The sequence below is a fragment of the Ictalurus punctatus genome, chromosome 11 (genome assembly GCF_001660625.3).
Source record: "Ictalurus punctatus breed USDA103 chromosome 11, Coco_2.0, whole genome shotgun sequence".
Lineage (NCBI taxonomy): Eukaryota > Metazoa > Chordata > Actinopteri > Siluriformes > Ictaluridae > Ictalurus > Ictalurus punctatus.
Genome location: NC_030426.2, coordinates 13,692,685 through 13,713,851, shown reverse-complemented (window position 1 = coordinate 13,713,851; position 21,167 = coordinate 13,692,685). Strand labels below are relative to the sequence as shown.

The 21,167-nt window shown below is 41.0% G+C and overlaps 1 protein-coding gene across 6 annotated transcripts in view; it reads left to right on the top strand.

The window, feature by feature from the left end:
* ptprfa (protein tyrosine phosphatase receptor type Fa) overlaps positions 1 to 21,167 on the top strand; it is a 264,589-nt gene that overhangs the window by 238,149 nt on the left and 5,273 nt on the right. For all 6 annotated transcript variants that reach the window (XM_053683707.1, XM_053683708.1, XM_053683706.1 and 3 more), the window contains 7 exons: positions 5,304 to 5,427; positions 6,776 to 6,951; positions 7,116 to 7,235; positions 7,358 to 7,512; positions 14,149 to 14,434; positions 15,048 to 15,226; positions 20,296 to 20,422. In XM_053683707.1, the coding sequence (XP_053539682.1) occupies positions 5,304 to 5,427; positions 6,776 to 6,951; positions 7,116 to 7,235; positions 7,358 to 7,512; positions 14,149 to 14,434; positions 15,048 to 15,226; positions 20,296 to 20,422 (1,167 nt within the window). The remainder of the gene's footprint in view (positions 1 to 5,303; positions 5,428 to 6,775; positions 6,952 to 7,115; positions 7,236 to 7,357; positions 7,513 to 14,148; positions 14,435 to 15,047; positions 15,227 to 20,295; positions 20,423 to 21,167) is intronic.

The window sequence follows — 21,167 nt, the reverse complement described above, 5'->3', positions numbered from 1 at the left end:
AAGGTTTGGGGAATTGCAAGAGCAGAGGGTGAAAATGATAGGTAACTGGATAAGATGAAAAGATGGAATCTGAAGTGATGAATATTCCAAGAGAAATGGGAAGAATAGAAAAATGGAGGCATAGGAAATAGAGAGGGAGCTAAAGGAAGGATAAGGGAATATATAGAGATGACGAGATCAGTGATTGGTTATGGAGGGATGGAAAAATGTAGAGGTCTAAGAGCTGGAACATGGGAGAATGGAGGAAGGAGGGATGGAGAGAGATGAAGAGATGAGGAAAGTAAGTAGAACGGTTGAAGGGATGGGGAGTGGATGCATGATGAAAGGAATAAATTATACAGGTTGGGATGATGGAGCGATAAAAAGATGAAGGAATGGGAAGAGATTAATGAATGGCAATGGGGAGAATAGAGAGATGGAATGTTGGCCAATAGGGGCAGATTAATGGATGGAAAGGTCAGAAGATTAGGGAAAGGTTAAAAGATGAAAGGACAGGGGAAAGTGGAAGTGAAGGGATTAAAAGATGTAAAAGTGTATTTGCTTAAAGGTTATGGAATGCAGAAGACTGGAGGGAACGAGTTAACAATCACTTAATAAAAGGATATGAGAAATTTAAAAAATGGAGAAACTGAATGATAGGGAATGGGAGAAATTCTCTAACACACCCACTTCAACTCAGGTAGAGCAGATTTAGCTGATTAGTTGAAACAGGTGTATTAGAGAAGGGGAAAAACTCAAATCTACAGGACATTGGATACTCCAGGACCAGGGTTGGGAATCCATGCACTAGAGAAATGGTGGAAATATAGGGAAAATTAGTGAATGGAGAAAATGAAAGGATAAGGGATGGAGGAGAAATAGAGAGGCAGAAAGACAAATCCATTAGCAATAATGGGTGTGATTTGTCAATGCAAGATGCAGGAAGCTATATCTAACGGGCTGTTAAATAAGATATGCGGCTCCTCCTCTCTCAAACACTGGCATTATATCAGACAAGGCATAGACTCAGGGCAGTGTAGAGACACAATGTTAGAGCTAAAATATGGAGATGGCCTAGAGGAGATGAGCATAAAGGAACACTCAATGTTTAAAGAGATGTTGCTGATAGAATGATGGGTTTTATGGTGCTGAATGTGATCATGAAAGCATTAAAAGTAAATGGTGTATCATTGGGTATATCGGTAAAGTCATTAGCCAAAGTCAAAAACACTGTGGACTTTAAAACGGAGGCAATGCTTCAGTTGAAGTCCAAAGATCCTTTACATCCACAATCAAAGCATGGGTTTTTTTTTGTTGGGTTTTGTTTTTGTAATTGAAGTGTTGTTCTGCAGGATCCAATCAACATCCCATTAACCAGAGCTGTGGTTTAATCATTTCCCTAATTACTTTTTTTTTTTTTTAGAATGAATATGATTTAGTCACCTTTAATATTGTTTCTATTTTATGTTTGTGCAGTCTGTAAGCAGTGATGTTTTTTGTAACGCTCATAAACTAGGATTTAATTAAACTTTATTGTCTTTGTACATATTCTACAGGTGTATTGGTGTAATAAAATGCTTTTTTGACCAACTCGGGTGGAAAACAAAAATCAGTAACCACCCAGATAGTGGAATTATAAATCATTATCTTATATTAACTATAAAATGCTTTATGGTCATATCTCTTGTTAAAAGTTCTTTATAACTGAAATAGAATTGAAGTGATGAAGTGGAATTCTTATAGTAATGAAATATCTCAGAAGTACTGATAACTGATAACTGCACTTCTTAAGGATATGTATGTAAAGATTTTAATATCGATAAGAGAATAATAGGGGGAAAATGGTTTATCAAAGGTTTTTACGTTTTCATTGGATAATTAAAGATTCTTAGTCTCCTAAAAGGGATTATACTGGTACTTGTACTTGGAACCCTTTCTGGTGAGAAACAAGTTTTGAGTAGGTTTCTACATAAAATCAGGGAGACAACCAAAGAACCCTTAAGGGATCTACATTTTGTAAAAGTGTTTGGGGTTTTTTTTAGACTTAAACTACAAAACTTTTATCCAGAGCATTCTTGCTTTACTTTTACACAGTGCTGATGTGTGTCTCTAAAGTACGTCAACCAACTCAGGTTTTCAACCACAGGGCAACGAGCATGTCTGTGTCTATATGTCCAAGTTCAAGGCTAGATCTTACTCGGTCAGTGTCATACCTCCTCTGTGATGGAATGAACTTCTCCTTCCATGCCAAATGGCTCATTGGCCCACTTCCTTCAGGCAGACAATTTGTCTTTTCAGAGAATATACTGTAGGATAACTATTGTATTTCTTTTCATTTATTGGCATGTATTATTTGCACAATTTAATAATAATAACAATAATAATAATAATAATGATAATAATATTATTATAATAATATTTACTTATTTGGGTATTTATTTGGTATATTTTGAAATCTATTTGATTCTTGTTTAGATACTAACTAGTTACTGTAGTACGGACGACAATAAATTTCCAGTGTTTCAGGTTATGAATCTTCACAGATTATTTTATATCACTGTGTCCGTCAGCTGTTTTTAATTTCTGTCGGGCCATCTGCCAGATCACTATAAAATGTGTTATTATAAAAAAAAACATCAGCAATTTTCTCAATGTTGATTTAGGCTCATAGCTAAACTCATTGACTAACGCACACATGTGGCCTAGCCAAGATTTTAGATGATTGCTCACACGCTCATTTCTCTCAGAACACCCTTTATCCATTGCAGCATCTGAGTAATGGACAAATATCCCATATTTCAAACATATGTTCATTTTGTATGTATATTATGTATTAGGTTTGGTGTGAATGCAGTTTATTTAAATGGATAGATATCATGTTTATTGTAATTAAAGGTCATGCAAACTAAATTCCTTGGGGCATAAACAGTTCAGTCAGTCAATGAAAGTGGTAGTGAAGTGGTGCAGTTTTAAACTCGATTTTGAGATAATGTATTAGTGTAATGTCTACAGCACTGTAGTGAGGTAGGCTCAGGGTACTGTATGTATATGATATTCTAGTTTGAGTTTGTGTACTTTGAGGGAGATTATAGGTCAGCAAGCTCCCACAGTCCTCTGGGAGTGTTCAGGCGTGGGAAGTCTAACAGACTAAGGACAGAAGCTGTCCTTAGTCTAAAAGTCCGGGACTGGATGCAACTATAATGCTTCCCAGACTGCGGTAGATGAAACATAATGTGGTTTCAGTGTGTGCAGTTCAGCACAGCCAGTGCAGTGCTAATGAGCTCCTTAGATGCAAAAGTTGTTGTTTTTTTAAAGTCCAATAAAGAACCCCACTGACTCGCTGGTGCAGATCTTCACTTTCTCTTCTCTTGTCACCTCATTACTGTACGTCTAACACTCCTCAAAAAGTGTTTTCACTCCCTGTGTTATGTAAGAAATAAAACATGACAGAGCATGCTTGGAAAATAATCAACGGCAGGGTGGTGTGATGCAGCCTGAAGCGAAGCAAAGTTACAGTTACTACCTCGAAGTTGGTTATAAGTGTGACCTGTTTTATTCCTATTATACAACAGCACTTCTCTCCTGAAGACTTTGCATCAGAAAACCTACAGTTACAGCTTGACCTCTGACTGTTACAAAGAGCTAACAATGTTATCCTGACAAAAATGCTGAAAAAACAGAAAAATTTACTATATCAAAGATTACACATTTTTTTAAATCATTTGTGTGGCGCGTCCACTATACAAGTCTCAAGTGATAGTCATTATTATAGAAACAATAAATATTAGAACGAGCACATGAATATAAGCATGTGATTTTTCATGCAGTCCAGTCAGTACTACTTTCAGAGGCCTGCTGTTTTAGAAATTAATTAGCAACCTCTGACTAATCCTTTGAGTTGATCACTGTGCAGCACCGTGGTATTAGCTGAATTATTTTCAGAATATATATATATATATATATATATATATATATATATATATATATATATATATATGTGTGTGTGTGTGTACACACACACACACACACAGAGTATATGTGTGTGTGCAGGCACCCTATTTTGTTTAGTACAAACTTTGTTATAGATTTTTTTATTTTATGATTTCTACATTATCAAGTCAGTACAAAAAAAAACATTTTAGATTTCAAAACATTAGATTTTCCAGCTCAAAATGAAATGTTACAGAAAAATGTTTGTAGTCAGTAAGAAAGCAGCATATTATATAAGAGACCACTTTTCAGACCAAAAAAACACTTAATGAAGGCTGCTGGGATTTGCTGCAAAAATAATGATCCTAAGCACACTAGCAAATCCACCAAGGAATGACTCAAAAAGAAGAAATGGAGGTTTATGGAATGGCCTAGTCAAAGCCCAGATTTGAATCGCATTGAAATGTTGTGGGAGGATTTGAAACAGGCAGTGCATGCAACAAATACCTCAAACATCTTGCAGCTGAAAGAATATTGCATGGAAGAGTGGTCAAAAATTCCAGCAAGCCCGGTGGACAAATATGCAAAACGCCTGCAGGAAGTTATTTCTACCAAAGTGGGCAATACTAGCTTCTGAGGCCAAGGATGTACTTACTTATTCCACAGAAAAATATCGCATCTATTGATATTTCTGCTGAATAAATAATTGAAAAAATACATTTTCCTTGTGGTTTTGTTCAAGTATGTCAACATTATTAGTCATTACATCGTTGTTATAATTACTAAATTGTATATTTAATATGAGAGGATTAAAGCTTGGGGCAGGTTTTAACGTGCTCTGATTCATGATCTAACACTGTTTATCTGTACTCAGCTGTAACACAGACACAATCCTTTATACTTATTATTTAATTTAGTTATAATTTAAATTATATAACAAGTTTTAGAATTCAGACATTGCATGTTTTTGGTAAATTTATATAGCTATATGTTTCTATTTTATTTTGTTTGATTGGCTATTGTTTAAATCAAGTTTAGGTTCTGTCCTAACGTGAAGCAGTCTCTGCGTTTTATCATGCAAAAATCTGAAACTCATTAAACCTTGAAATTGAACAGACTCCATTTATTACCAAATTGAATTGTTTTTATTGTTTAATAGCATTGTGTATATTACCATTATTATTGTATTTTTTTCCTTTTATTGGTATTAATCCTACAAAACACTAGAAGCTGCATTTTAATATAATAAAGGCTCCACTGATGGTCATTATTATCATAACTATTAATCTTATTATTGAGTGATGTCACATAAGTAGATTAGTCTTTGTCTAATATGACTCTTTGAAGGTTTTCAAATGCCAAGTGTAGTTCATATTTCATTTCTCTATTCCCAGTCAATTGATCCTGGGCAGCAGTTCACCTGGGAACACTCAAACCTCGAAGTGAACAAGCCAAAAAACCGCTATGCTAATGTCATCGCCTACGATCACTCCAGAGTTGTCCTGTCACCCATCGATGGTTTGTACCTTGAGATTTTTTGTGTGTGTGTATGTGTGTGTGTGTGTGTGTGTGTGTGTGTGTGTGTGTGTGTGTGTGTGAGAGAGAGAGAGAGAGAGAGAGAGAGAGGGAGAGAGAGAGAGTGAGAGTAATGAATAGGTAATAGAGTGATGGAGAGAGTGATATATATATATATATATATATATATATATATATATATATATATATATATATATATAAATGAATTGAATGATTTAGTGAGTGAACTAATAAATCAGTCAGTGAGTGAGGTGTGTATGTTAATACATGACTGAGTGATAGCGATGGAACGAAGGCAGCAAGGGTAAGAGCAAATTAATAATCAATGATTGAGTGATTGAATAAGTTATAAAGAGTATGCATTCATAACTGATAATATGTAAAAATAAAGACAAGTCTGTAACTTACACACTGAAATGTGATCAAATTTGACCAGTAGTTGCTTAGCCTAATAGGGAGTGTTTCTAATTTTCATATTTGTGTATGTTATTGATCCTGGTGAAAGGGTGCTCGTAGTTTTTTTAAGAGGTTTTTGGGCATTAAATCATATTCAATAATGTATTATTCAAAATGAATGATTCAATAAGGAAGGAATAAAACACTTGCTGTTATAGGGAAATAATCAGCTATGGGGTTATACTTTTGTGTACAAAAGCCCAGTGTTCCCAGACTAAGATCCAGATCTATTGCAGCCCTGACAGAGCAGTTACAAAAGATGAATAAATGAATGGACATCATTCATATTACTCGTTTATGGTTACATTTAAGGTTCTGTGAAAAAAAATCCCGATTCAATTCAGCTGAGCCGTGGTGTAATGGTTTTAAATGAAGTACCAATGAGGCAGTCCATACAGGATTTCGCAGAATTCTTTTTTTTTTTGTGATGCATGATTTTGCTGTAGCTTTTTTCAAAATCTACTATGTAACTTGCTTTTTGTGCTTTTTTTGCGTAAAACTACTCGAATCTGCAAAATTGCAATCGCACAAAATTGTTCTGCATAGCCTTTCGAATAAATGTTTGTTGGTAAATGAGACCTTTTAGCTGTACTCATGTTCGATGCATGAATCGAAGAGGGCTTTGGCTGAATGCGTGTTGTGATGACGTCACATGACACGTCTTGTCCCAAATCTGCTGAAAATCTGCTGTAATTTAGAAAAATTCCAAGCTCGTCTGAATATTGCAGAGTTTGCTTGATTTTATGTTCATTTCTGCGATCTAAAAATCGCTAAATCCTGGCGGGACTGCAATGAGGTATGTTATAGTACTGATGTCTTTCAATGCCGTGTGTTGAATATTAATTACGTGTGTGTGTGTGTTTGTTGAGTGCAGCTATACCAGGGAGTGACTACATTAACGCAAATTACATAGATGGATACAGGAAGCAGAATGCCTACATCGCTACACAGGGCCCCCTGCCAGAGACTGTCAGTGATTTCTGGAGGATGCTGTGGGAGCAGAGGAGCAGCACTATCATCATGATGACCCGACTGGAGGAAAAGTCGAGAGTGCGAAAAACATACAAACATGAACTTACTGTAGACACACACACACATATGCACATGCCCATGCAAACCAAAGATAACGCTTTATTTCTGTCCACTGAACCCCCTCCACCTGCAGCTGTTTTTTTACTATTTCTGTTGTGTGTGTATGCATTTTTCCTCTGCAGGTGAAGTGTGACCAGTACTGGCCGAGTCGGGGGACAGAGACGTACGGCATGATTCAGGTGACGCTGCTGGACACAGTGGAGCTTGCCACGTACAGCGTCAGAACCTTTACAATGTACAAGGTGAACACTAAACTCCCGACTGACTTAAGTGAGTGAAACTGTAAGTCAAATGTGGTCATCCAAACTCAATACAAAGTTTGTGTGTGCGTGTGTGTGTGTGTGTGTGTGTGTGTGTGAGACAGAGTGGCTCCAGTGAAAAGAGGGAGGTGAGGCAGTTCCAGTTCATGGTGTGGCCAGATCATGGCGTGCCTGAGTATCCTACTCCTATCCTGGCCTTCATGCGCCGAGTCAAAACTTGTAACCCACCAGATGCTGGACCAATGGTGGTGCACTGCAGGTATACACACACACAGACACGCATGCACAGTGTCACGCATCGTGACGGAGCAGAGATAGGACGGATGCAAGTGCTGGATGAACAGTTGTTTATTGGAAAGAGAGACCATAAACATGCAGGAGGTCAGGCGATTGGCAAACAGGCATACACGGGGCAAGGCAGGAATCTAGGTCGATAAACAAAACAAGAAATGAACTAGGACGAGGGACTGGAAGCGGATAATCCAGCACGAACTAACTCTAAACATGGACCGTGACTATGACTATGACTATGATCCAAACTAAACTAACTCTAAACATGGACCGTGACTATGAATACGCTACGAACTAAACTAACTCTAAAGTATTAATCTTCCGCGTTGTGTGCTGGGAGGCGCGTGGTATATATGCGGACACGATCAGCGTCTAAACCGCTAGCAGCTGAGAGCAATTCAGACCCACGTGAAATCCCAGCCAATGACAGAACAGGGAGGAGACATGACAGAAACATAAACAAAACACACGTGTCCAGATGTCATTACAGTCAACAACGGAAAAGCAGGTGCTCGCGCATTCGCTCTTAGAGCACGCTGCTTCAAGGAGGAATCGTGACAGAACACCCCCCCCCCCAAAGGCACTCCTCCCGGAGTGCCATGAGTCATCCCACTTCATTGGCAGCCCCGGCCCCCTGGGCTGAACGTCCCAAGCAGAGCCAGGAAACTGCCCGGTGTTCTTGGCGGCGTAGGGAAGCGGAGCGACGACGCTGGCTGAACAGGGAGGCTGAGCGACGTCCTTGGCTGAACAGGGAGGCTGAGCGACGTCCTCGGCTGAACAGGGAGGCTGAGCGATGTCCTCGGCTGGGCAGGCAGGCTGAGCGATGACCTCGGCGGAGCATGAAGGCAGAGCGACGTCCTCAGCAGAGCAGGGAAACAGAGCACTGTACTCAGCAGAGCAGGGAAGCAGGGCGACGTCCTCGTCGGAGCATGAAAGCGGAGCAACGTCCGCAGCCGGACAGGCAGGCTGAGCGACGACCTCGGCGGAGCATGAAGGCAGAGCGACGTCCTTGACGGAGCAGGGAAACAGAGCACTGTACTCGGCAGAGCAGGGAAGCAGGGCGACGTCCTCGTCGGAGCATGAAAGCAGAGCGACGTCCGCGGCCGGGCAGGCAGGCTGAGCGACGACCTCGGCGGAGCATGAAGGCAGAGCGACGTCCTCAGCTGAACAGGGAGTCTGAGCGACGTCCACAGCTGAACAGAGAGACTGAGCGACATCCACAGCTGAACATGGAGACTGAGGCTCTGAGGTCACCAGGTGAACCTTGGGCATGGGCGGAGCTTGGCTGTGCGTGTCGGCGGACTGTGGCGTGAGCGGAACTTGGCTGTGCGTGTCGGCGGACTGGGGCGTGAGCGGAACTTGGCTGGGCGTGTCGGCAGACTGGGGCGTGAGCCGAGCTTGGCTGGGCGTGTCGGCAGACTGGGGCGTGAGCAGAACTTGGTCATTAGGCTTAGATATTAGCAGAGTTTGGTCAACTGGATCAGCAGGCTTGAACGTGAGCTTAGGGACGTGAGGCTTGGCTTGGACCTCAGGGACGTGAGGCTTGGCTTGGACCTCAGGGACGTGAGGCTTGGCTTGGACCTCAGGGACGTGAGGCTTGGCTTGGACCTCAGGGACGTGAGGCTTGGCTTGGACCTCAGGGACTTGAGGCTTGGCTTGGACGTCAGAGCCTGGAGGCTTGGCTTGGACGTCAGAGCCTGGAGGCTTGGCTTGGGCTTCAGAGCCTGGAGACTTGACTTGGGCTTCAGAGCCTGGAGGCTTGACTTGGACCTCAGAGACTGGAGGCTTGACTTGGACCTCAGAGACTGGAGGCTTGACTTGGACTTGGACCTTAGGGACTTGAGACTTGACTGGGACTTGGATCTCAGGGACTGGAAGCTTGACCTTGATCTCAGGGACTGGAGGCTTGACCTGGATCTCAGGGACTGGAGGCTTGACCTGGATCTCAGGGACTGGAGGCTTGACCTGGATCTCAGGGACTGGAGGCTTGACCTGGATCTCAGGGAATGGAGGCTTGACTTGGATCTCAGGGACTGGAGGCTTGACTTGGATCTCAGGGACTGGAGGCTTGACTTGGATCTCAGGGACTGGAGGCTTGACTTGGATCTCAGGGACTGGAGGCTTGACTTGGATCTCAGGGACTTGAGACTTGACTTGGATTTCAGAGTTGAGCTCTGCATGAAGTTCCCTGTAGTAGTAGGTAAACGGCAGGGCAGGTTCGCCTGCCAGACCTACCCCCCTGAGAAGTTTTTCTAGCTCGTCCTTCGCCTCCGGAGTCCCGAATCACACCATGAATTCCCCCACAAACTGTTCTACACCGTCCAGGTTCCTACAGTGCTTATCCAGTTTGAGCTGCACCCATTGACGGGCCGGTCCAAAGAACCGGGACCACATGAATTGGAGCCATTGCTTCTCCTCTGGCTTAGGGTCTAACAGGCTGGCGAAATAGTATTGACAGTCTACCAGAAAATACTCATGGGCACCGAAAAATCCGTCAAATGGATCAGGAAGCTCCATAAATGTCCATTGTGGGAAGTGGACGGAGTCCATAGAGGGGACGGTTGGCGTCGACTTCTGGGTTCTGCGTCTCTTCCGTTCTCCTGCTGCATCCATGTTTTGGGGGAAGATTCTGTCACGCATCGTGACGGAGCAGAGATAGGACGGATGCAAGTGCTGGATGAACAGTTGTTTATTAGAAAGAGAGACAGGCAGACAAATCCAAAACGTGATCCAAAACGTAATCCATAAACATGCAAGAGGTCAGGCGATTGGCAAACAGGCATACACGGGGCAAGGCAGGAATCTAGGTCAATAAACAAAACAAGAAACGAACTATGACGAGGGACTGGAAGCGGATAATCCAGCACGAACTAACTCTAAACATGGACCGTGACTATGACTATGACTATGACTATGATCCAAACTAAATTAACTCTAAACATGGACCGTGACTATGAATACGCTACGAACTAAACTAACTCTAAAGTATTAATCTTCCGCGTTGTGTGCTGGGAGGCACGCGGTATATATGCGGACATGATCAGCGTCTAAACCGCTAGCAGCTGAGAGCAATTCAGACCCACGTGAAATCCCAGCCAATGACAGAACAGGGAGGAGACATGACAGACACATAAACAAAACACACGTGTCCAGATGTCATTACAGTCAACAACGGAAAAGCAGGTGCTCGCGCATTCGCGCTTAGAGCACGCTGCTTCAAGGGGGAATCGTGACACACAGAATGTTCTGTGCTTCTGTATCATGCTGTATCTTCTTCTTCTTCTTCCTCCTCTTCTTCTTCTTATTATTATTGTTGTTGTTGTTGTTGTTGTTGTTATTGTTGTTATTATTATATAATTAATTACTTAGTGATGAGGTTCTCAAATATTATTGCACAACAGGATAATATAAGAAATAAGAGCTTACCGGAAGCAGAATTATCTCTCTGTGGGCTAATACATTTTTCACTTTATAAGAGACATGAATAACTGTATAAATAGTAAACAATCTCAGGAAGAGAAATATTCAGTCGTGTGTTGAAGATTCATTCTTTGCTAAAGAAATGTACTAATCTTAAGTGTACTGTATCTTGGCATTCCTAAATAGATGCATTTGGATCAGAGATAAGTACTGTGGGGTCCAAAAGTCTGAGACACACTTTTTTTCTAATTAAAATCTGGAAATAAACAGAAGGTTTTAGAACTTTTAAATATTTAACACAAAAAAAATCTTGAATATTTAATATTAACGATTCTGCGCTGTTTCTACTTCCCTGTTTAAATTTGTGATATTGACCGTGTTACCCACTTCATACCAAAGCTCGGATTTTCCTCATGCTTAATCTCTTCTATTGAAGCGTGTTCAGACGACACCGCCATAGATTTGATCTAAAATGGATCATAAGGTTTTGCAAAAACTTGTGGAGTCCTTGCCAGCTCGAGTACACGCTGTCATCGAAGAAAAAACGAGACGTATTAAATACTAAGAAACTCTGACATTCATGTAAATAGTCCACTTATTTTGTAAAAAGTCCACTTATTTTGTAAATAGTCCACTTATTTTGGACCCCACTGTAGCTGTTAAATGAATTTCTACATGGATAAAAAATACTTCATTTCAAGGAGTTATTAGTTGGATACTCCAGGAACAGCACCTTATTGTTATTAATAGCAAGCTAAACAACATTAGCAAACAGTCTGACTCATGTATATGATAGATGCATATTGTAGGGCATTTATGTAAGCAATATAGGTAACCTTGTATGTGAACTAATTAAACCATATCTATTAGTTAACTGTGATAGTGATGTTCTGTATAGTCACTGTTATAGATTTAACATGCTAGAATGCCTGTATGTTGATTGATCTAAAGCAAATGCTACTGTATATACAGTATAAAATAAGGCCTGCTTTGTTTACTGTTGATGCTGTGAGCGGCCATATTGATTTGACGCCACATGGTGGACTTGGGGTAGAAGAGACCTTCCTGAATTTCTGAGTAGGAATTCTGCATTTTCAGGGGAATTTCTTTGTTGTTGTTTTTAAATCTAAGGTCAGAAAATCAGAGTTTTGGGTTTTAGTCTAAACAAAGCTTAGTCAGGATTGGTAGAGATTGATTGGAGAGAACCTGCTGGTATGGAAAGATACCAATCCTGTACTACCATAAGCTAGATTTCTATTCAGATGTTTCACAAAAAAAAAATGAATTAGTGTAAAATCGGCAAAAGAAAATGCAAACAAATCTGTGTTTCTAATAACTGTTGTCATGTAATGGAGGTTGTGTAGATAAGAGCTTTCTTAAAGAGAGGCAGGCAGACAAATCCAAAACGTGAATCAAAAGCGCGGTCCAAAACAGGCAATGGGTCAGGCAATCAGCAAACAGGATAAACCAGGCTCAGACAGGAATCGTGAAACGAGGAAGAGAACAGGATCAAAACCACAAAACAAATGAATGAGGATCAAAGGCTTGGTACGTTACGGATACGCAAACAATACTTCGCATTGAACATAGACACATGGGGGGTTTAAATACCAAACGTAATCAGCGGGATAGCACAGAACAGCTGAATACCATGATGACACATAAGGGAACATCCAATATAGGGGTGGAGACAGGACAGAAATCATAACAAATGCACACGTGTAAAATGTAAACAAAGTCAATGTCACTGACTAAGTTTACATGGACAGAAATAATATAATTATTGACATTATTCAGAATAAGACAATATTCTGATTATGGTGTTTACATGAGTAGCTTTTAGAATACTCCTTTCATGTACCCGTTTTACCCTCCAGAATTTCACGTATCAACATACAGTTGGTCTTTGTTATGGTACCGTTTGCAGTTTTGGGTGTGTCATTTTTAATTTTACGAAAACTTCAAGTGCAGTTAATTATTTGTCATGCTATACGTGCAAATAGACGACTGCTTGAAGCCATGGGCTGCGTCCCAAACAGCATAATTACAGACTATATAGAAGCTGAGATACATGTATTTCTCCTACTATATAGCAGGCAAGTATGCGGTTTGGGACGTAGCCGTGCTCTCTTGTTTGCCGTCAAACGGTTGAGCGCTGCCGTGTGTGATTGTGTCCTGTCGCAAAATGCGGTGAAAACTCCCACACGACGTTAGTAGTGTGATTAAGGTTTGTATATGTCTGTAATACACGTCAATAATGCGACTAAAACAGGACTACTCCACATGTCTTAATTCCATTTGTGTTTACTTCAAATATGAGTTTAATCGGATTAAGGTAATCAGTAATCGCTGTTTACATGGTAGTTTCGTAATCAGAGTATTGTCTTAATCGGGTTAATATTGGATTATTGTTGTCCATGTAAATGTACTGACTATAAAACCCGGAAGTGCAGGCTCACGGTTCGAGCTTGTACTTTGGGTTTCGGAGCGCGCTCCGAGCTCCAGTGCTTTGCACAAGGGGAAATCATGACAACTATGGTCATGTGAAACAGCTCTTATTGAGAATGTACGAATATGAGTTATGTGTGAGACACAAATAACACAAGGAGGAAGTGTAAGATGTGTTGGAATATGTGAATGTAAGCAATCAATGTACCAATGTCTGACACATGTTCTGATGTTCACCCGTGTACAAAATGGCACCGAAACAGCAGAATAAATAGTTTTACTATTTTAATAGTAGAACTAATAATAACTGTTTTTATGTTTGACATTCACTTATCTTCAGTGAGCATTTTATCCTGGTGACATTTAGTTGTTGCCTTCATTTGATGTTAATTAAATCAAGAAAAACTTTAGATTTTTTCATCTGTCCAAAAATCACATGAATGTCTTCTGCAGCCGTGTTTATATTTAGATAGCTGTAACATTTCATTTTTTGCTGAAAAACTCATGTTTGGGAATCTAAAATGTTCTTCGTACTGACTCAATAATGTAGAAGTCATAAAATAAAAAATCTATAACAAAGTTTGTACTAAACAAAAAATAGGGTGCCTAAAACTTTTGCACAGTACTGTAGATATGTGTGTGTGTATATATATATATATATATATATATATATATATATATATATATATATATATATATATATATATAGCTGAGTTAATCTGTTTCTCTGTGCCAGTGCGGGCGTGGGCCGGACGGGTTGCTTCATCGTGATTGACGCCATGCTGGAGCGCATGAAGCACGAGCAAGCAGTGGACGTGTATGGTCATGTGACCCTGATGCGCTCTCAGAGGAACTACATGGTCCAAACAGAGGATCAGTACGTTTTCATCCACGATGCGTTGCTGGAGGCAGCCGTCTCTGCACACACCGAGGTCCCTGCACGCAGCCTTTACTCACACCTCCAGAAACTCACAAACACACCTCCAGGGGAGACTGTCACTGCCATGGAGCTGGAGTTCAAGGTCAGACTAGGATGCACATAGACACAGACACACACTTCACATTTTAATATTTGTTAAAATATTTCAAATAAATAAAGAAAAATAAAGAAGAACTAGCAGCGTAAAGCCTTGGATAATAGATGTTGTTGTTCCCCAGTACAGTGATAATAATGTTTTTGTTATTTTGTTAAGGGTAAAATAATAATGATGCCATGATTAAAGAGAAAAAACATTTCATTATTCAACTGTCAAATGTTTAATAGGCATATTAATATTATAACAAATAAATTTGTCAGAACATAATCACTAACACACACTGTTAAAATAGCAAACATCACAGAATACAGACACATACCTCTGCAAACCTCACTAACACGTCAATTCAGACATCTAATCCCTCAGGCTGTAAAAAATGCTAGACGTTGAGCCTGCATGTTCTGAGGCGTCATCCCAATTTACACCATACACACACCATTTCCAGAGAATCCTTCAATGCTAGGTGTCTCTGAGCAGAACTGAACAGCTGTTACAGTGTGCTAGCTGTCTCTGTGATGGACTGTATACTAAGAATGCTTGCTGGCGTTGTGATGTTGTAAAGATGTTTTATAACCCTCTCTGTTTGCTCCCATCATAGAAACTGGCCAACTCCAAAGCACACACTTCCCGGTTCATCAGCGCCAACCTGCCGTGCAACAAGTTCAAAAATAGGCTCGTCAACATCATGCCATACGAGTCCAGCCGAGTGTGTCTACAGCCCATCAGAGGAGTGGAGGGATCCGACTACATCAATGCCAGCTTCATCGACGGATATAGGTGTGTAATTCCAAATATAATAAGAATTCCTTATTCACTATTGCTCACCAGTTTATTACACTTCCTGAGAATGGATCCTAACTTTCTGGTGATGAACACAACTAAATAACTGCTGAATAAAACAGCTAGCTAGCATTTTAGCCCCATAAGCTAACTATATGGTCGAGCTAGTTAGTTTATTTTAACGAATATGACAGAATATCAGTAGTTACACTCTCCTGTAACTTTCCTTGTCAGTGGGGTGGTAGACTTTTATACATTAATGTGTATCTTTTACCTGGAAATGTGCATGAAGTGTACCTTTTTAGTAATTTAAAGTACTCTAGAGGGTACCACCCCAGTGACAAGGAATGGTACAGTTTGGTTTTTGTTGTTGTTGTTGTTGTTGTTGTTTATTCTGAGAGTGTATGAGGCAAGTAACTCACTTACATTTATAAATGTAATGTCTTAGTAATGTCTTCGTCAGAGTGACAGTCTGGTCTACCATGCATGTTAAAGCTTTTATGGAATTCCCTTCTAGTAAAGAGAGTTATGGGATTGCCTACAATGAGTTGATTGCAAATATATAAAGAACCACAGAGAGAGAAGCTTGTAGACATCCTTCATCTAAAGAGCATGGAAATGCAGCCCTGGTGCATATACTATACGGCCAAAGTATGACCATCATGCCCATATGTGCTTGTTGAACATCCCATTCTAAAGTGCCCCCCCCCCCCCCCCCCCCCTCCTCCTAGAACAACCTCCACTCTTCTGGGAAGGCTTTCCACTAGATTTTGGAACATAGCTGTGGGGATTTGTGCTCATTCAGCCATAAGTGCATTTTTGATGTCAGGTACTGATTTTGGGTGAGGTGGCCTGGGCCGCAGTCAGCTTTCCAGTTTATCCCAAATGTGTTCAGTGAGGTTGAGGTCAGGGTTCTGTGTCATTTAAGACCACTCTAAATCTTCCAAACCAACCTTAGCAAACCACATCTTCATGGAGCTCACTTTGTGTCACTTAGTTCCAGTGAAAGGAAATCTTATCTACAGCATTCAAAGACATTCTAGACAATGTTTACTTTCAACTATGTGGCAACAGTTTGGAGAAGGCTCACATATGGGCATGGTGGTCATGTGTCCACATACTTTTGGCCATATAGTGTATCTCAGGGATTATATGGATCTAAATTTAACAAAAATTAAAAGGTATACAAGTAATACATAGATATAGTTGGTTTGGACCACTTTGGCCACATTCTCAATTCTCTGAAAACCTTAAATGTGGCTGCTTACAGTTAGGTGATTTTAGTCCCACCAATACACTGACTATTGCCAAAACTGACCCTCATATGCACTCCCTAAAGACTTGCACCTCCCAAAGACAGTTCATGCCCAAGTCTCACCCTTGTCTCAGTGGATAATCCATGCATCCATTTATTTTACACAAGGTTCTGAGGAGCCTGGAGCTTATCCCAGGGAACTTGGGGCACGAGGCAGGGGACACCCTGGATGCCAACCAATCGCAGGGCACAATTACACACACACACTACAGACAATTTGGAAATGCCAATCAGCCTACAACGCATGTCTTTGAACTGGGGGAGGAAAGCGGAGTAGCTGGAGGAAACCCCCGAAGCATGGGGAGAGCAGGAATCGACAGGCAGGAATCAAACCCCCAACCCTGGAGGTGTGACGCAAATATGCTAACCACTAAGCCACCGTGCCCCTCCACCTGGATCTCACCTGGATACTGTAGATTTGTTCCCAAGAACTGCTGTAATCATAAAGACTGTCCTGTGCTAATTCCAAGACAGTTATTCACAACATGCTCAACTGATCATCCTTTCAACACATTTGGATTTACTTTTCTTAAACTTATTACTGTATGATCTATAATCTCTCTATCCGGCATCACCCAGAAGAGGATGGGTTCCATTTTGAATCAGGTTCCTCTCAAGGTTTCTTCCTAATGGTCATCTCCAGGGATTTTTCCTTGCCTCTATATACAAGTAAAATTGAATTGATCATATTTGGTCTGGAATCCCCTGCTGTTTGAGGGGTTTAAACAGACTAGAGACTGTCAAGGAAATCATTTTCAATTATTCTGTGCTTGTTGCTAAGGTGAAATACGATCCAACTGAAAAATGAGCTTCCTGTTGTACACTCCTGCTTTGGTGGTGCAAGAGGTTTACCATGTGATGTAGGTGCTAACACACTTCCATATTGTTAGGAAAAGTCACAAAGGTGTGTTAAAAACTATACTGGAGCAAAGGGTGCTATTTAAAATCGTGTTACAGACAGCTGAGGTCTCAGAGGAGAGAATGTGATGGAGACACTGATAGAGACAGAGAGGTGCAGACACATGGAGAGAGACAGAAATGGATGATTTGATGTCACAGGTGAAAAATGGCATGCAGCACAAGGTGAAAAAGAGCGAGTGACATCAAGAGAAATCGATGAACTTGCACAGAGGTTTAAAAGAAGAAATCTAGGCTGCAAGGAAATATCTCTCTCTCTCTTTATCTCTCTCTCTATCTCTTTACCTTTGTCTCACTCCACCCATCTCTCTCAATACATCTCTCTTTCTCAGTCCCCTATCTCTCTGTGCTTCTTTCTTTCTGTTTACATCTTTCCTCTCTCCAACCCTCACTACACTCATATCTCTCTCACTATGCCTCTTTCTTCCCCTCTCTCTCTCTCTCTTTCTCTCTTTCTCTCTCTCTCTCTAACCCTTCATGTATCTCTTTCTTTCCCCTGTGGGTGGAGACAGCTTGGTGTTTCTCACTGTTCTGTATGTGTCAGGATAAATAGACTTTGTTATCAGGACAGTCTATAAGTCTGCTGTCATTTCCGACCGAAGAACAGATAACCCACAGAAACCTTTATGCCCCAATACCCCAATTGCCCCAATACCCCAAATGGTCCATCCATTTTCTATACCACTAATCTTTCAGGGTCACGGGGAACCTGGAGCCTAGCCCTGGACGGGGTGCCAATCCATCGCAGGGCATAATAACACACCCATTCATACACTACAGACATTGTGACATGCCAATCAGCCTACCATGCATGTCTTTGGACTGGGGGAGCCCCCAAGCACGGTGAGAACATGGAAGCTCCGCACACCCATGGCGGGAATCAAACCCTCCACCCTGGAGGTGTGAGGCGACTGTGCTAACCATCTTTTTAACTTGTTATATTATAGTTGCACACAATTACCCAGCCATGGTAGTATCTGCTGTGTTTCGAAGTACATTCTTTGTTAAGAACATTGAATGAACAGTGCACATACACAGAGCATCTATACTAGATTAATATGATTCTACGAGTGAAATTTACCATGGAAATACAGCTGCTGAATGAACATATGATGAACAACATGACAAACAGTAAATAAATATGAACAGCCCACCTTAGCCTAGAGTGACAAGAATGTAGTGTTACTGTAGTCTCACAAGAACGATTTCTAGCTTTCTAAAGGGTCTAGTACTTTTCATCAGTAAACATGGCCAAGAACTGCTGGAGGGTTGTTGTTTTTTTTATATATAGTTGTTGTTGTTCACTAACTAACCTGTGCTGAATATTTCAAAAGTGCACATCCAGCAGCAGCTCATGACCATAGATTGTGTGTGTGTGTGTGTGTGTGTGGTGTGTGTGTGTGTGTGTGTGTGTGTGTGTGTGTGTGTGACAAACAACACTCATATCATTAACCAACAACATACAGTCACCCAGCATACTGTCTAGCAGTCTACCCGCTCCCATTTTTTCCAATATTCTTACAATAGAAATGGTTCTGTACATTATAGACATACCGTCTGCACTTACATTGTGCGGAAATGTATTACATTTCATTCAAATGATTTGCTGGAGCATTTTAAACTAGCCCAAAATGGCAAACGTGTCATTAACTGTCTGTCCGCTGCTTTTCCCGAAGAATTGGACAGCGTGATTCTTGGCCCAATGGGCCTTTACTAGTGCTTGTTGCAGTTCCAATTTTTGGCCACTAGGTGTAATAAGTTTATGGGAGCTAAATAGATGTTACACAGCCCATGATTGTGCAACATCAAGAAAGACAAGCAAATTAATGAAACATTGGCATATTTCTGTCAATTAGCGACATTTATAAAATCGTTCGTCACTCAAGGTGGTAGTTAGTGTTTAAAGAAAATTTCAAATGTAGTCAGTTGTGAATGAGGATTTTATAAGGATTAACTTTTGTCAAGTGGCTGATGTACAGTACTGTATATGATTGGGCCATTTGCCACTATGGACAAGCTGCCCTGCATGCACGTATATACGAATAACCAACCAGAGTGCAACCTTCAAGATCCTGAAACCTGCCAACTGCCAACCTACCAGCCAGCTGGGCAATATAAGCCACTGGCACAACGCCTGAGACTGAGACTAGTGCTGGCTAGGTACCACCCCTGAAGTGTGTGTGTGTGTGTGTGTGTGTGTGTGTGTGTGTGTGTGTGTGTGTGTGTGGCTGTAGTATGAGAGTTGGCTCTGCATCTTTAACCCTGATCCACTGACACCCACTATAACTGCCATATTGTTACTAAAGAAGGAATGCCTTGGTAGAACAGGTGATTAACCTCGTGTTTGTGTGTGCGTGTGTGTGTGTGTGTGTGCATGCACGCGTGTGTGTCTTCTCTCCATCCTACCTCTTATAGAACTGATGACCTCAGCTATAATGAAACACCTCACTGATTCAGATTTGTCCTAAGAAGTAACTTCTGACTCTGTGTGTATGCTTTTTGCTGCAGTGTCACATCGCCCTCTGCTGTTCATTTAAAGCGACTACAACACTGTACACACTTATACAAAAGATACATAGCACTAGGAAACTCAAATGCAAACAATGGCAATTGTTGCGTGTCTCTAATTTCTCTAACTGGGAAATCTCTCTTGTTCTCTTTCTTCTCTCTTCCTCTTTACCCCATCCTCTACCTCGTACATTCCTTCTTCTTGTCTTTCGTCCTCACTGTCTCTCCCCTTCGCTTTTTCTTCCTCCATCATTTTCATTCCCTCTTTTCCTACTTCTTCACTCTATCTCATTAAGTGTTACTCTTTGTGTTCTGTTGTGTGTAGGCAGCAGAAGGCGTACATAGCGACACAGGGTCCTCTGGCCGAGACCACAGAGGACTTCTGGAGAATGCTTTGGGAGCACAACTCCACCATCGTAGTCATGCTGACCAAACTCCGAGAGATGGGAAGGGTAAGCCTCACGTGGCAGTGACATCATGCAACAAAGCCGCTGACTTCCATTTGTTTCCAATAAAAGTTAGAGACTGCCAGGAGTCCACTTGGAAGATCAATGAGTCGCATCCTATTTGTTTCAAAGAAGAGCTGTGTCTGATCAGGGGGATGCATGAGCGTATCAAGCATGTTGTGAAGCACAAAATATCAGAGGTGTTCAACTTTATACAAATTAGTCTTTCGATGCATCCAGTGAGGGTAGAGAACGCCAAATGGGAAGACTTTTAATTTACTTCTAAACTTCATATAGTGGAGTTCTATTTTTTCTCAACATATAATTTGAAATAAAACCTAAGCGTTACAAAACTTAAATGACATGAAGCCTGTACCTAGCTAGTTTGCTGAAGTAAGGAATAAAATCTCAGTCAGTATGTTTACATGGACAACAATAATCAGATATTACTCCAATTAAGATGATACTCTGATTAAGAAACTACCACGTAAACAGTAGTTATTGATGACCTTAATCCGACTAATGTCATACTTGAAGTAAACACAAATGGAATTAAGACATGTGGAGGATTCCTGTTTTAGTCGCATTATGGAAGTGCATTATAGACATGTAAACAACTTAATCACACTATTAACGTTGTGAGGGAGTTTTCACCAGATTTTGTGAGGACACGATCACACACGGCAGTGCTCAACCGTTTGACGGCAAACAAGAGAATATGGCTGCGTCTAAAACCGCATACTTACCTACT